The sequence below is a fragment of the Vigna unguiculata genome, chromosome 4, assembly GCF_037176805.1.
Source record: "Vigna unguiculata cultivar grain cowpea cultivar isolate G323 ecotype 2 chromosome 4, ASM3717680v1, whole genome shotgun sequence".
NCBI classification, from domain to species: domain Eukaryota; kingdom Viridiplantae; phylum Streptophyta; class Magnoliopsida; order Fabales; family Fabaceae; genus Vigna; species Vigna unguiculata.
Window position 1 is genome coordinate 42,385,704 of NC_140795.1, and position 18,078 is coordinate 42,403,781.

General features: G+C 31.1%; 1 protein-coding gene and 1 long non-coding RNA gene across 3 annotated transcripts; one reads left to right on the forward strand and one right to left on the reverse strand.

Annotated features, from left to right (window-relative positions):
• The first annotated feature begins 6,916 nt into the window (after positions 1–6,916).
• LOC146887233 (uncharacterized) lies at positions 6,917–9,575 on the forward strand. 2 transcript variants are annotated; one of them, XR_014994242.1, is made up of 5 exons: positions 6,917–7,462; positions 7,566–7,640; positions 7,938–8,107; positions 8,642–8,692; positions 9,399–9,575. It is a non-coding gene; the product is annotated as an uncharacterized LOC146887233 (long non-coding RNA). The 2 variants fall into 2 exon arrangements; XR_014994241.1 differs by having other exon boundaries at positions 7,585–7,640.
• Positions 9,576–12,613: 3,038 nt separating this feature from the next.
• Positions 12,614–14,175, reverse strand: LOC114181452 (UDP-glycosyltransferase 2-like). Its single transcript, XM_028067916.2, has one exon. The coding sequence runs from the start codon at positions 14,118–14,120 to the stop codon at positions 12,708–12,710; it is 1,413 nt and encodes a 470-aa protein (XP_027923717.2). The 5' UTR covers positions 14,121–14,175; the 3' UTR covers positions 12,614–12,707.
• Positions 14,176–18,078: the final 3,903 nt, after the last annotated feature.

An 18,078-nucleotide genomic window follows, 5' to 3' on the forward strand; every position in this document is an offset into this window, starting at 1 on the left:
AGCATGTTCAACGAAGGTCTCCCTAGCAAAATATTAAAAGAGGTGTGAGCGTCAACAATAAGGTATCGAATTTTTACCGTTCGCGTCGTTCTCCCTGCTCCGAATTTGATGAACAAATCAATGAAGCCCTTTGTATTCACTCGCTCTCCTGAGAAGCCCATGATCAGCTCTGGGTATTGCTGGATTTCTGCTTTCGAAATTCTTAAATTTTTGAAAGTACCCCAGTACAGGATATCCACTGAACTACCCTGGTCTACCAAGGTTTTCCTTATTGCAAAGTCTTCAATCTCTATTGAGATCACCATTGGGTCATCGTGTTGGGGGTCAATGGCTTGGAAATCATCATCACAGAATGTGAGGGGTGGCATGTGCCGCCGGGGACATGTAGATATGACATTGACATTTTGGATTGCTCGGACGTACTTTTTCCTCCCGGACATAGTGATTTCGCATCCTGTGAAGCCTACTGATATATAGTTGATCACCCCTCTCAATGGTTCCCTCACATCCTCCTCATCATCTTTCTCGGGCTCAACCCTCCTTTTGGTGCCTTCTTCTCGCCTCTCCTGGTACCTTAACGTTCTTCGTGGTCGCTCCTCATATCTACCTTCTCTCTCTTCTCTAGAAGAGAATCCCCCTTCCTCCCGTTTGACAAATCTTCTCATGTGTCCTGTTTGTATAAGCTCTTCGATTTTATCTTTCAGGGTAAAACAATCCTACGTCGTGTGTCCATAATTTCGATGATACCGACAATGCTTAGTGGTGTTCGCGTTTGGGTGAGTCGGGACCCTTTGAGGGGTTATTAGGTCGGCATTCAGGGCCTCCTCCAAAATTCTCGCTCTGTTAGACACAAGGGGTGTGTACTTGTTGTACTTTGGTTGTCTAGAGTCCTTGAACCTACTCTCAGGTCGCGGCGCTAGCACCCTTTCTCTGTCAATGTATTTCTTTTCTTGAGTGTCTAATCAGGTTGTATTGCGAAACTCTTTTAATTCTTCCATCTGCATGAATTTGGTTGCCCTGGCTCGAAGCTCGTCCAGATTGCTCACGTGCTTCTTGCATAAACTGTCAACGAATGGGCCAGGCTTCTTACAATGTGATGCATGGCGACCTCAGGATTTAGATTAGAGATATTCAACGATATCTTCCTGAAGTGCTCCATAAACTCCTGCAAAGATTCTTTCTTCTCCTGTCGTATATTTACTAACGCTAGAGAAGTGAGATGGTATGGCTTACTGGTGGCGAACTAAATGCCTAAATGGGTGACCAATGTATCGAAACAATTGATAGAGTTAGGTGGTAATCGTGTGAACCAGTTGAGTGCAAGCCCCTTTAGGGACGTTGGAAACACACGATAAAGAATTGCATCGTCTGAGGTATATAATCCTACTTGGGTGGTGAATACGTCCACATGCTCCTCTGAATCAGTAGTGTCATCATACTGGCTCATAGTCAATCCCTTTCAGCGTGCGGGAAGTTCTACCTCCATGATCCTGTCCACGAAGGGGTGACGTCTGATTGTTCTTGGTCTCGGGCCTATTTGGTTGGTGGTGGTTTGCACCCTGGATTCGTCTCGTCCTGTGCCGCCCTCTCCTTCTCCATTACTATGATATTCTTCCCTTTGTTGGGAATTTGCTCAATTTGCCTTCGCATCGGCTGGTTCTCCTCTCTCAGGACATTTATCTCTTCTTTGTTCTTGCGTCTCAATTCCTCCAACTGACGGTTCATCTCTCGTTGCATCTCCGCTGCTACTGTACTTCGATCGACTACTGCTCTTATCGACACCATCCTTCTTGAGAATAGTCTGGCCCCACGATTGGTGCCAATTGTACCTGATCGATACTATTTTAGTGCGGAACCAGGTGATCTCAAGAACCCTCTATGTCGAACCTCCTTCTGATCCTCTCCGGACTCCTCCTAGATCTGCTTGTGGTATGAACTCCGAGGGTGGGGGTACCTGCAAGCACTCTGATGCTCAAGTCAAATAGTGATTCGATATATGGTGTATGTAGTAAAGTGAGAATAAGCATACCTTTCTGACTAAGGTTGCACGCGTCGGTTCTTTCCTTATTGACTAAGATTGTGTGTCTGCATTTTGTCAGAGATCAACTCTTTCCTTTTGAACGAGATTGTTCGTCTACGCCTTTGTTAAAGATCAGCTCTTTCCATTTTGAGATTTGTTCGTCTGTACTTTTGTCAAAGATTAGCTCTTTCCATTCTGAGATTTGTTCGTTTGAGATTTGTTCGTCTGTACTTCTCCAAATATCAACTCTTTCTTTCTTTGCTGAGATTTGTTCATATGTACTTCTCCAAATATTAACTCTTTTCTTCTTGGCTGAGATTTGTTCGTCTGTACTCCTCCAAATATTAACTCTTTTTTTCTTGACTGAAATTTGTTCGTTTGTACTTCTCCAAATATCAACTCTTTCTTTCTTGACTGAGATTTGTAATATTTCATTGTAACATTTTTTGTTGTTCAAGTGTTCCAGTGACAGTATGACATACAATGTTACACATGACAATATTATATGTTATTGTCAAGTGTTATAATTTTTGAATTCAATTTAATATTTATATATATTCTTTTTATTTAATGTAGTCTACTTTTTTTAATATATAACATTATCCTTTCTTTAAACCGGAACCAAATTCATTATTTGGATAAATGTTATGCAAGTATTTAAATTCTAATTTTTTTATTGTTATGTTATATATTTTATAAATTCATTAAATTTATTTTTAAAATGTATATTATTGATCGATCAACATTTTTATATACATAAATTTTTTACTCAAACTATTATGGTTCATAATTTAAATTTGAGTAAATTAAACTCATCATTCCATATCTATCAATCTCTTTCTCCCACAAAAAAACTAGTTGTTATAATTGTTTTTTCATAGGAAAAGTGTCCTTGACAAAAATTATTGTATACTCCGGTCACTCTTTCCAATTTTAATTAAATTATAGAGTATCATTATATCATTACAAATATAATTATTTATAATGAAATTTATATTTGTCGTTTGTGATGCTTTTAACTCTCACTGACTTTACTCAAAATTTGTAATTTTTTTTTGAAAAAACTAATGTGACTGACAGATTATTCAAAATTTTTAACAACCCCTGAAAAAATATAATTTATGAACCCTCGCTAAGTCAGATTTTTAATAAAATATATAATTTAATTTATTAATTTATATTAAAATATCTAAAAAAATGAAACATAAATGTTTGATGCCTTTTTCTTAATGTATTAATGATATGAAAATGAAAAGCACGACTATTATAAAAAATAATTATTAAAAAACAATTAATTTTAAAATTAAATCATGTAAAAAAAATTCTATTATAAATAAAAAATTAAAATTAATTTGTGAATCAAAATCTAAAATTATTTTATAATATTAATTATTATTTAAAACATCAATATAAATTATTAATTATTAATCGTATTATGTTTTAATAAATCATTATTTATTATATTCATTATTTTTAATTATTATTTTATATTATCTTTGATGAAAATTTAATTATTTATTATATACAAAATGTTTACTTATCTTTTAAATGATTATATTAATTGATTCTTTGATTTCTTAGTTTTTTTATACAGAGTAATAAAGATAATATTTAAAGATTGTTTCGTTCAAATTAATAATATTATTAAAAAATTATAATTAACTTCAAAATACATTTAAAACGTTAATTATCAACTTAGAATGGATTTATAAATAAATTTATTACAAACATTTTATTTTATTTTTTTCAAATTATTCAACTATGTTCCTTTCTAGTAATATTTTTTCTAAAAATTTCTCTTTTTTTAATTATTTTTTTCATAATAATACTTCTATATTATCAAAAGCAACAATAATATAATACTTTCTATTGAAATTATTATACGCTATAAAAACATTAATTTAATTTCACATAATTATATTGTTAAAAAACAATTATACACTCAAACTTAAAAATTAAAAAATTAAAAAAAATAAACTAAATTCAAATATATTAAAAGAATTTTGTGCTATGCACTGTAAACAATACAAAGTAGTAGCTAAATACAAAAACCAATACATGTGTCGCAAGCAGAAAAATCGAAAAGAAAATTCAAATTTATCTTAAATAGAAAAGAAAGAAGACAACTTGAGTTTTTGATATTTGAACAAAAATTTAAGGAGTCAAATTATATTTTTTATTTATAAATTATTATTTTTAATTAAAAAAGTTTTTATTATTTTTTAATTTTTTACTAAAAACAAATATATATGATAATAAAATTCAACAAAATATGATAATATTATATATATGAAAGTAAAATATAAAGTTTATCATCAATAATAATATTAAAAAAAAAAAGAAAAAATCACCTTTAGTCATGGTGCTACTCTACATTATTTTAATAATTTAAAATCTTCAATAATTGAATTATAACTAAAATTTGTTGCAATATCTCTTTCAATATAGATTATCATACTACTGGTTAAGAATTCAGTCTCCATCTTATTACTTACCGTGTTTTGGATTATTTTCATTACAGAAAAATATCTCTTAGTTACAGCTATAGAAGCATGAAGAGTCATGATATGGATCCCATTTTATATAAGTCATTCGTACCTTGTCAATTTGTTTGATGAATATTGTCAAATTTGATGACGCTTCCCTGAATCACGAATCACATTCTAAAGAATTTTCAAATTTATTATATATAGCTCTAGCAACTTTAGAGAGTTTTTTTCATTTTCTCCAATTATTAGATTCTCACGAAGTTTCTCAAATTTAGTTGACGTAGATACATTTTTTTCATCTTCATCAAAAAATTTCCTCTTGAAAAATAAAAGAATTTTTTTTATCTTTATCATAATTTTTCTAATATGAATTTGTCACCTCACCTATTTAGAAAAAAGAAAAAATTATGAATACCCCAACCCAAATCTCAAAACCAAAACTCAATTTTTTAAGAAAATTAACAACTTCTAAATGACTAACTTTCCCAACCTTAAATAGATTCCTAATATTGTTCTTTCCTTACACAAGTTCTTCCCTTACACAACTTCAAGGCCTAAAATATCTCCATTTACACAAAAAAGAGTTTGATCAATAATTAGATCATGATTTTATTATTTGTAACAAATAGAAGTATGCCTATAATGTAGAAAAATCACGTACAAGAGAAAAACATATTGTTTTGAAAAAAAAGAAATTGTTTAGTCCAAATGTTCCTTACCTCCTTAATTTCGTGTTGGTTCAATTTGATTTTGAAAATAATAAGAGATTGAAAATGAAAATTGAGATAAAAAAAATACAAGAAAGAGAGTTACAAAGAGAAAAACCAAATAAAAAATAACAAATAACAAAAGGAAAAAAAACGTAATTTTCAAATTTTGGAAAAGCTTCTTTAAACTAAATTAATATAAATAATAAAATAATATAAAAATATAAATTTAAAATATATAAAAATTAAAAAATAAAACATTGGGGAGACGTGACTCCCTTAATCCCTTAAAAGGACCGCCCGCAGACAAGTGAATTCCTCCTCTACTTTGGCTTCCTCTTCTGTCATTCTTTCATCATTATTCTCTTAAGCTCTCATCTCTTATTTGTTCATCAAGTCATCTTTTATCTCTCATTTTTTTTTTTTATCTTGATGATCTCATCTCTCATTCTCTTATATCTCTCTTCTACTCAAGAGTTGCTTTTATTGTTTTTGACTTTTGTGTTTTTTATTTTCTTTCATATCGTTATGAAAACCTACTACTTTTTTTGCCTTACTAGATCTTGATTTCTTTCGATAACAAGTGCTTTGATTTCAAGTTTACTACTAATATGTTTCTTTGCAGAAAAAAATTATGAGCTTTCCTACGGATATATAAAAAACATGGCATTATGATCTTTTGTGTTTATCTTTTACGGTTTTGGTTCATTTCTTCAACAAATTTAATTTAGGGTTTCTACTTTGAAAAAAAATGGGATTTCTACCTACAGATGTATCATTTAGGGTATTAACATATTTGGGGGCTTCTCATGTTTTGGTAAGTTATTCATTTGAATAACTGGACCCACATCTTTGCCACCCTCTTAGCTGATATATATATATATATATATATATATATATATATATATATATATATATATATATATATATATATATATATATATATATATATATATATATATATATATATATATATATATATATATAATAGTAGATTGGGTAATGAATAAATATATTATAATATTATTGAACAAAATATGACTTTTATCATTAGATATTGGCTATAGTAGAGATTTTAGCCTTTGTTCGACTTTAATGCCTATACAACTCAATCTTCTTCTTGTGTGGTCCAATCTTTGTCTTAAGTTTGGCTTATTTGTTTATCAACTAATATTCAACTTTATCAAAATCCTTCATTTGATACGGAACACACAATTGAAACAAGCTCATAAATATCATTTCATTGTAGTTTTTTTTTTTTTTATTGGTAGCATACCTTTTTACGCCGGACCTAGTATAGTCCAACCTAAATTATCACTTCTATGTCAAACGAGGGATAGTTTGACATAAATTTGAGTTGGATGTTTTTAACATGTCATAAATTTAAATGTAAGACACTACAAAAAATCATGTATATTGTGACAATTTTAATATGACAGTCATTTAAAACCGTCGTTTTTTGCAATATAATACGATAATAATAAAACGGTCACATTTTATATATAAAATACGACGTCTTTAACTGTCATTTTTTAAACTGTCATATTTTATCGGTAAAACATGACGTTTTTATTTGTCATTTTTTTGATAAATGTCAATAGTTTTCTTTTTACTTCCATCTCACTTGTCATGCTTGGAATTTTTTCAACTTTTAACATTGCCTCCACATTTTTCCCCCTTCTCGTTTTCAAACACTCCTTCTCACCCAACCCTCCAGGACGCTTCTCTCCAAAACCTTGGATTTCCAAATTCCCATTTTGGAGACTTAGTCACTAACTTTCACATTCAGTTTACTCTCACTTTCCTAGGACCACTCCTCCACCGCCACCACTGATACTACCCCTTTCTCCATCTCACTCACGTCGAAACCCTAAACATTGACTTATCTATATTAGTTTCTAAGGAATATTATTTGGTTCTTATGAGCAGATGAATTGACAAACCCTAACCTCGTCATCATCAATGAGGAGATGAAGAGATCAGAGAAGGTGGAGGTTGGTTAAGGGTAAGAAGATGAGAAGGGTGGCGTTGGCAGGGGGTTTGTGGATGGAGCCGAAGAGGGAGCGGTCATCATCATCGTCAGATTGTTCTCCCTATAGTCCCGAACGCCTCGCCACGGTGATAGCAGCGATAGCGAGGTTGATAAGCTAAATGAGATGGCGAAAAGGAAGGAGGGCTTGGATTCACAATTTTTCATGAAGGGGATCGTGGTGGGTTGTTAGTACACATCGACACTGCTTTTTCTGGTGAGCTTCCCTCTCCATCACTTATGAATATATGAATTAGGAAGCATTTGTGAAGCAATGATGATACCAATTTATAATCAAGCCTTCTGGATAATCGTTTCAGTTTTGTTTTTCTTGTGCAGCTAGGGAAAAGTTCTTCATTTTCATTGGCTTTGGTTGTGCTCTCATGACAGCAGAGGTAATAACAGAGGGTTGAATAATTGTGTTAGCTTTGTTCGTTAATTGGCCCTGGCTATGCTCTCATGACAGAAATGTTGACTCAATTGTGTTTACTTACCAGTGATTTGGTACATTAGAATGAGAAGAAATTGAGACCGATTTTTGGCTTTGGCTCGTTAGAATGAGAAGCATTTGAGACTAGTTTTGGGTTTTGCATTGCTGTGATTTTAGCTTGGCAAAGGAATTCTTAGTTTAAGACAAAATGTTTCTTTCTTAAATTTTAAAATGGCTAATATTATTGACCCTCGTTCTGCAGAATGTGTTATATCAACAGTAGAAATGAAGAATGAAAGAGAAATTCTTTGCACCGGTCTCCTTTATAAAATTTCATGGGTTGAAGTCACAAGGGATCATGCTTTAAGAGAATGGGTATTTAATGAGACTGTTGAAAACACGTAGAGGGACTTTGCTCTAAATATCCTGGAGGTGAGAATTTTGTAATTCTATCAAATGTTGCAGTATTTATCATTCTTATTAACATTGTATTTACAATAAATATGATTATGTTTCCATTTGTATAGAACCCCAAACCAAGGTTTGATTAGAAGTGAAACATTTTGGACCTTTATTTATTGGATTTCTTCTAAATTATTATTAACAATAACATCAGTACGATTGCTTACTAATATTATGAAATGTCTTTGACAAAGACTTAATATGTCTATTTAGAATAATTATAATCTATAACATGTCAAATGTCTTTTATGGGTTAACTTATATTATTTTCTTAAAGCATGTCAAATGACACTTGACCCATTAATCTAACAGAGCCAAACCTAAAATTCATAACCCCTTTAGAATATTTAGAATATGGATCTGATCATAGTGTGGTATTGTTATTACTTGGTTCATTGGATTGGACCAATCACATTAGATGGTTTACTTTCAAGTGTCCCTTATCATTAATCTAATATGTTTTGATTTGAAAATCTGGTTGATTCATTTGTCTTCTCAAAACAGGTAAGGGACAAGGAGGAAAAAAATCCAGAAGCATGTTCATTTATTTCCAAGGTTAGTTCATCATGTTCAGAATGTGTATTAAACATAAACAATTGTTGTATTCATTTCCTAATGTTTGAGTGTGGTTGATGATACTTTATCAGAAAGATTAATAGAACTATATCATTTCAAGGTCTTATCCAAACTGTTATAAACAATTAAATTATATAAAAAGAAGTTAAGCAAATTGATATAGGAAAGATAAAAAATAGGAATGTCTAAAAATGCAGTTTTTTGAGTTGGGTTTAGTTTTAATATTTGGAAGACCTGATACTCTTAGTTAAATAACGATAACTTTGATGGTGGGAAAGTGAATATATTCTTTCTATGCACACACCATTCTTATAATTTGTTTTATACTCTTATCAAAAGTTATATTTTAAAGGATTTAATATGTTGAATGTTAGTTCTGTTTTTTTAGTCAAGTATGATGTTTAAGAAGATAAAATGCTTAAAACTTATAAAATACATTTTTGACATTTATTTTATATATGTGCAAAATATATGAACTGTTATTCTATATTTGCGAATGAATATTTTGGTTAACTAATTGTTTTAGTTAACTATTTCATTTAATTGTTTTGAGGATAGAACACATTTTCCCTTGTTTGAAGATAGAACATCTTAATTTAATTATTTTGGCATTTAATTGTATGGATATTCTAATTTATTTGAATTTCACTTATTCATATGTAATTGTATTCTTTTTTCATTGTAGGTACCAAATGTTGGAAGTGGTGTGTCATCTCCACACGATATATGAAGATCAAGTGGTGGGAGCAAAACAACTTAGAATTAGCACCGCAAGTTTTATAATTGTCTTATGAAATTTTAATATTTTTTTTGGATGATGAAATATTTTTGGTAATTTGATGTAATTATGTTATGTTGATAATAAAATAATTTGGTCTATTAATTTCTATTTTTATAGTATTATAATTTTTTATATATTTTAAATTATAAGCAAAAATAAATTTTATTAAATTATGAAAGTATCAATGCAGGTGGAAAATAATAAATAATCAAATATTAAAATCATGACACTTCATAATGACGTAATTTTTCTAAAAATTAATTATAATAGTGACAATTAAAAATATCATGATATAATGATAATAATATTAATTTTAAATGTCATTTTTCATTGAATTTTGTTTTCTATTAAAAATATTATGTCAGTTTTAATTGACGTTATTTACTTCTTTAAATTGTCATTGTATACATGGTATAAAATGACGGTTGTTACGGCGGTTCATCTTAAACTGTCACATTATACTTTGTGACGGCAAGAATTACGACGTTTCTGGAAAACGTCGTTCAAGTAAATAACGACAGTTAAAAATGACGTAAAATACAAAAATAATTGTCGCTACTTACACATTTTTTAGTAGTGAGACCTAAAACAAATGTAAAACACCTAAAATAACAGACATAAAAGGTCTTCGATGTGTTAATGTATCTTCATTACCTGCATATACTTCATCATTAAAGAATCCATTCATCGCCTCATCTATATTTCCAATTGTAGACATACTAACATGTTTAAGAGGTTCACATACAAGCACACTAATAGGATTTGTAACATGTGCACGTACAAACACACTAATAATGTTCATTTCAATTGCTAATGGTTTTTTTGAAAAATTTATCATTATTCCCATTCACAAAAACATAAGTTGAAACTTCATTCTTATTTTCAGAAAACCTGAAAGAGAGAACAAATCAAGAAAAAAAAAACTATTTTTCTGCCTATTTTATTACACAATTTCTTTTCATAAAGATATTGTATACAACAAATATATGTTGTAGCGTGATACTTGGCCTCTCAATTCTAACACAATTATTTCTTAGGACAAAGATGATATAGTTGTAGATTAGATCAGTTAAACCTATAAAATATAGTCCTTGAACATTTTGGACTTAGAGATGATTTTCATGGACTTGGGTTGAAGAGTGTTATCAATACCACGGGGTGGGGAAGGAAGCTTGTCCCAAAGGTTTAGTTGGAAGGTTTAGCTTAATTGGTTTGAACGAGAAATGGGTAGATTAGATGAAGTTGCTATGGTATTGGCCTATTGGATGTTGGGTTGAGTTTGGGTGATTGTAGCGTTATTGGTATGTGTTGAGTCGAACTCGGATCAAAGTCAAGCCCAGTTGAAATGGGTTGAAGCTCAAACTAAGTCAGTCCATGTAGACGAATCGAGTCAACTTAGTCTAATATGAGGGTTAAGATAACTCGAACCAGGCCGAAGAATTGGGACGAGTCATCCCAAATCAAACTTCAAGTCGAGTTGGTCCGAGCTGAAGGACGAGCCAAGTCGATTCTAGTCAATATTGAGCTTAGTCATCCTAGGCCAATGTCTAGTTGAGTCATCCCCAACCTAAGGTCAAGCCTAGTCGCCACAAACCCATGTTGAGCCAAGTCGACACGGTCCCAAATCGAATTGAGTTAGCATGGCCCTAGGTCGATCTAAGTTGAACAAAGCTCAAGTCTAGTTGAGTAAGCCCAAACCCAAGTCGATCTGAGTCAACACAAAGCCAAGTTAAGTTAGTCTGGACCAAAGGCGGACCTTTGTTATGACAGGGGAGAGCCATGACTCCCCCAAAGTTTTTTTTATATATATTTTAAAAAATTATTTTTATATTATTTATATAAATTTAGTTTAAAAAAATTAAAAATTTAAAAATCAAATTTTGTCTCTTTGTTGTAAGTTTTTTTACTTCTTTATTTGATATCTCTCTCTTTCGTACCTCCATCTCCTACTCTCCTCCTCTTTCTACCTTAATTTTCATCATCAATCTCTTATTATTTTCAAAAGCAAATTGCACAACGACAAGATTGAGGAGTTAAGAAACATTTTGGACTAAATAAGTTTTTCTTTTGAGTAAGTTCATTTTTTACCCTTTTTTTCCGAAGCAATATGTTTTACTATTGTATGTGGCTTTTCTATGCTCTAGGCATATCTCTATTTGTTAGAGATTATAAAATCATGCTCTAATTGTTTATCAAACTCTTTTCGTGTAAATAGAACTATTCTAGGCTTTGAAGTTGGGTAAGAGAAGAACAATATTAAGAATATATTTTAAGGTAAAGGAAGTTAATCATTTAGAAAATGTTAATTTTCTTAAAATATCGAGTTTTGGTTTTGAGATTTAATATAGGGTATTCATAATTTTATCTTTTCCTATATAAGAGGCTGAATTTTTAGCAAGCACTATGATCATCTATATTGAAAAGGATATTGCAACAAGTTTTAGTTCTTATTAAATTATTGAAGATTTTAAGTTATTGAAAGAGTGTAGAGAAACATAACTAAAGACAACTTTTGTTTTTTTTAATATTATTGTTGATGATAAACTTTATGTTATATATATATATATATATATATATATATATATATATATATATATATATATATATATATATATATATATATTTGTCATATATTTTGGATTATATTATCATGTGTGCTTATTTTGAATAAAAAAAATAATATTATGAAATGAAAACTTTTTTTTTTTAATTAAAAAATATAATTTATATATATAAAAAAAAACTTTGACTATCCTAAAATTTTTGTCCACATCCAAATTACACCACTAATCTAGACCTAAATTCACTCAAGTTAGCTCTAACCGGTGTTGAAGGAAGGCGACCCAAACCCAAATCAAACGAAGGGAACTAAGCTCAAATTGATATGATTTAGCCTGGGTTTACGTCAAACCGAATTAAAATTTGCTCTACTTTATTGAATTTAAATCATATCTTGAAAAATCCAATAACAGTGTGCTAAAGATAAAGATACTACCCTTGGTTGTCAGCAATGTTATTCTATAGTTTTCACATGTACGTTGTCATCAAACACGTTGAGACATCTACGTGAAAATTTTAATAAGTTTTTCTAAAGAATTTTTCATTGGAAAAGAAAAAACTTGTTTAAGTAAAATTATAATATAATTTTATAACAATTATGAAGGAAGAAGAACAACATAAACTGAAGAAGAGTGAAATAGTGAACACGTCAAGTTAAATAGTGAAAGAACTCGTTTTACAAAATGCAGCCAACCTATCCAAGGCAACACGTGAGGTTCCACCTTCAACCAATGCTTCTGCAGCACTGAGTTTCATCTTGAAAACCCTCTGACGAATCTCTTTCCCCGTGTCCGATTCCATGAGTTCCCTCACTCGCTCCCCCAACTCACTCCCACTCACCAACCCATCTTTCTCCTCCTTCAACGCCAAAGCCACCTTCATTTCCTCAACCATTAACACCCTATTCAGCTTCTGCTCCGCGTACAATGGCCACGCCACCATTGGCACCCCTTCGCACACCGCTTCCAGCACCGAGTTCCACCCGCAGTGAGTCACAAAGCCCCCCACTGAGTCATGACTCAGAATCTCCCTCTGTGGGGCCCAGTCCCGCACCACCAACCCCTTCTCCTTCGTCCGATCCAGAAACCCTTCCGGCAACAACTCGTCCAGATTGGGTTTCTCTTCCACCGAGTTACCATCCTCCAACTCAGTCCTCACCACCCACAAGAACCTTTGCTCGCTCTTCTCTAACCCAATAGCCATCTCCATCAACTGCCTCCTCGAGAACCACCCCATGCTTCCGAAACACAGCAACACCACGCTCTGACTCGGTTGCGACTCGAGCCAACTCAGACAACCTTTGTCTTCTTCCCCGTATGGTGCAGAAATAACAGGGCCCACGCAAAACAGCGGTGGCAGGATCCCATCGTCGTTCAACACTGCAATGGCTTTCTCTTCCATCGCTTCATACGTGTTTATTATAATCCCAGAACTACCCTTCATGGCTTCCGCAATCCGACCGAAAATCTGGTTAATGTAGCTCAAAGGGTCGAGGCTTTCGTTTGGAAAGATGTCCATGGATATTGCAGGTAACCCTGGGAAGTGAAGTTGAAATTGTTGGTCTTGGATTTGCTTTGGGAGAGTGGTGGGCAAATGAAAAAGCACAACGAGGCTCGAGGCTGCGGAAGTATAGTAGAAGAAAGTGGGGAAGTTTGTGGTGAGATTTTGAGTGAGAGTTTTGGGGTTGCTGAAGTTTAAGAAGTCCATGACTAGGGCTTTGATGTTGGAGGCTTTGGCGAGGCTTTGGAGTGCAAAGGCAACATTTTGGGTGCTGTGTCGGGAGAGTTCAAGGGAGATGAGGTGAGGGGGGACGGAAGGGGTGTCGGGGGGGAGTTGGGCCATGGGAACGCTGTGGAAGGTGATGGCGGGGATGGTGGCGGAGACGGCGGCGATGTATTGGGCGTTGGAGTTGCAGGCTAGGGTGAAAGTTGCGTTGGGTGATGGAGTGAGGACGAGGATGGTGATGGAAAGAGAAGGGTGGTGGGATAGAATGAGCTTGCCTAGCTCCACCATGGATACTAGGTGACCCCTACCAATGTTAGGGTACAGAACAATGGTGTCTTTCATATTGGAGAAGAAGGGTGAGTTCAGTTTTTTCTGTTATGGAGTTCTAAGGGAGATTCTTATGGTTCTATTTATGGACAATGAGACATGCCTTCGTTTGTTTTGTCCCATTTTTTTCACTTCAATAATCATGGGTTAATAATTTTACTGTCATTGCTCATCTATCATTTTCTTTTACCAATCAAGAACTATATAGTTATAATACTTTTCCTGTAAGAGAAGTGTCCTTCACAAAAATTATTGTACACACCCGTGACTCTTTCCCCTTTTAGTAAAGAAAAATAATTGATGTACACCAAACATCCAATGATTAATATTTATTCAGAGAAAGAATAAAAGTAATAGATGTATAAATTATATGATATTATAAAAAAATGATAGAAAGAAAACATAAATATAAAATGAGTAAGGTATATATATATATATATATATATATATATATATATATATTATTGTTTATTCGATAAATGATAGATTATCACTAATTCTGCTCTCCAAAGTTAGCATTTATAATTTTAAGACTTTTAATTAAAAATGTATTTTAATTTATTCATTTATATTAAAATATCTAAAAAAAACAACGTGTATGCTTAATGATATGACTTTGGAAGCACAATCCCGATTTTAACTAATAAATAATAAATAATTTAGTTAATTATTTTATTTTTATCACTTTTTAAATGTTAATAAATATAAAGTATAATTTATTAGAAAGTGTACTAGATAAGTTATTCAACAAACTATAATATTTTATATGTTTGATTTGTACTAATAATCTTATAAAAGTTGGCAATTAATCTAATTAATTTTGACAAAAAATTGTACATACTATTTTCAAAACAATGACTTATAATGGTTTTTAAATAAATTATAAATTATTAAAATTTGATTTTTTAGTAGTATAGATATAAGTAGATTGAGGTAAGGAATAAGGATATTATAATTTATTAAAATAAAATACCACTTTTATCATTAAATGTACATATATTTGATTCTTTTTAATTTTTTATAAATGGTTTTTTTCCTTCTAGTGGCTAATTTTTCAACAAAAGTTGGATTGATGAAAGAAAATAGATATTTTTGCATTACACAACAGTCTAAGCTTGCATTTAGTTAAACAACACAATAAAAAGTATAAGTAGTTTACAAAGAAACTTAGTACAAAGATTTCCATTAATAGAATTCATGACAGGCAGCATATCTTGATTATCCAACAAACATCTTAGGTACATAGTTTACATAAGTTGGAATTCGGCTAAAAATATAAAAAAGAAAAAAGAAATTAAGTTACTCAAGCAAATATAAAAAATAAACATGACGTTCTTTTATTTAATAATTGGTGATTTTTTTATCAGAAAAAAATATATTAATACTATACCACTCGGTGATTTCTTTCCTTTTAACTTATTTTTAACTTCTTTATCCTTTTAATTTAGATTTATATGTAAATTCTATTAGAATTACTCGAGTCTCTCTTTGTGGTCCTATAGTTTGAGAGTAAGCATCAATCAGAATTATGTTATTTTAAGGAAGATCATAGTTTTACATTATCATCATTTGTTTTAACAAACTATAAATGTTATTATTTTATTTTAAAATTTTATTTATGTTTATTTTATTTGTTATAAATCATACTTTTTTATTAAAAGGATTGTAAAAAGAAAGCAAGAAAAAAAATTTATGAATGTAAAAGTATAATTTATCTTATATTAAATCAAAATCACGGTGGGGTACATGAACTATTTTGTAGATTCTCCGTAAGAGGGTCTCGGTTTATGTGGTTATTTTATTGTAACATGACCCAGAGTGCAACATTTGCGTGCAGAAAGTAATTAGCATCAATTATTGTATCTAAAGATATGATGTTGTTTACTTTCTTTTAACACTAAAGAAAGTATAATAAATATAATGAGTGTTCTAAACTTTTTAGGATAGATAATGTTTACAAATATAATTATGAATAGTATTCATTGATTCATCCCTTACGGCATGTTCGCATGAAATGTATGTCAATTTCATATAAAAAAGAAAAAAAAATGGAATAATAATAATAATAATGACAATAAGTGAAATGGACATGTTTTGAGGTTGTGTTACTAAGAAAAGAGGCACTCTTTTGAGATTGGGTGTGGCAAGTGAAAAGCATTGGAGTGAAAGATCCATGTTAGTTGGTAGGTAAATGTCTTTTAGGCTAGAAATATAAGAAGAAATCTTTTATTAAGAGAAATTAAAGTTCAAAGATTATCTTTCTTAATGTCTCGTGTCTTACGTCATTTACTCAATTGCACTTAGGACCTAACAAATGTGGAATGTGTGCTTCTAAAATATCATTGGGTGAATTTGGAATTGAGATTAGATGCTAACTCATCATTCTGTTTGCATTTACTATTCTCTTTCATTACATTTTCTTTGCTTAAGGACAAGGAAAAGTCTAAGCTTCAGAGAATTTGATGAGCTAATAAAATATATGTGTATTCATGCATTAGTTTAGGCCATTTTTATTTATTTGGGCATTCTTGGACCAATTTCATCATGCATTATCTTATTTTGGATCATACATTTGAGTTTATGCATTGTTTGTGTAAATAAGTTTGGAGGGAGTTAGTTAGATTCAAAACAGTGTGTTCTACAAGTGCCTGGTGAATTTTTTCCACGACCTGTGGATTTGACTTCAAATTGCAGGATTCAAAACAGTGTATCCCACATGTGCCTGCCTGGTGGATTTTTTCACGACCTGTAGATTTTGCTTTAGAATATCAAGTGCAAAACAGAGCAAGTTCCACAGGTGGCCTGTGGATTTTTCCACAACCTGTTGATTTTTCAGCAAGAAATCTACATATGATGTGGACTGATAATGATTTAAAGAAAAAAGAAAATAAAAGAAAGAGAAAGAGGGGAAACGGTTAGAGGAGAGAGAAACTTGCCTTAGCAAAGGGAGAGAATGTGGTAAAGATAAGAGGAGGGGATCGTTCATGAAAAGTTTATTCTTCTTGATCTTCATCATTTTCTTCTTTCGTCAGTTTTAGTTTTTCTTTTCATTATACAAAATTAATTTTATTTTTGTTGGAGGATTGATGTAAGACTTGGATTATAGGTTCAACTCTTTACAATTGATGTTTTGTTATTGTTATTCATCTCAGTGCTCCGTGTATGGTTTTATAATTTATTCTATGAGCAATTTCACAATTGGAAAATTGGAGATTGCTTGTGATTATAAAGAAGACATGGTATGTCATGTCACAATTGGAAAATTGGGCATACCTAATTAGTTTGGAATAGAGATGATTATTGATTTTTCATGATTCTATTGAATTTTTGTAAACTGGCTTAAGGGATTGGGAGATTCGAATTCAATGAATAGATTTTACCTACTAAGGGATTAGGGGTAAAACAACTCTGAGTAATAAACTCAGGTGGATGATTACATAGCTTGCATCAATTGAAAATGAGTATAATTCTAGAGGAAAGGGTACAAAATCAATCCTCTAACCGTTCTTATATTGATTGAAGCTTTTGTTATAAATTTTATGCTTGTAATTCTATTGAATCTCATCTCCTCAAAATTACGTAAATTATAAATCTAGTATTTAACGAGTCAATCCCAACTAACGATATTTTATTACTACATTAATGATTGGTTCACTTGCCAAACGTTCATCAAATTTTAATATGTTATATTGAATTATGTTTTTAATTAAATTTAAATGTAATTAGTAATTTAATTCTTATATTTAAATTTATAATTTTTTTATTGTTAAATTGAGTGTTAATATTTATTAAAGAGTATAATTTGTTCTCATATCACATATCAAATTGATCCACTTTCCTGACTCGTTATTTTAAATTAAAATAAAAAATAATTTAAAATATTAATCTTTTGTATTATATATAATAATATTATTATTTAAATCATTAATCGTTACAAATTAAATTTTAATGATTGATTATATGATAAATTAAC

What these genes read in the sequence shown, in the direction of transcription:
- LOC114181452 (XM_028067916.2), bottom strand. Translation starts at nt 14,120, where the DNA reads ATGAAAGACACCATTGTTCTGTACCCTAACATTGGTAGGGGTCACCTA.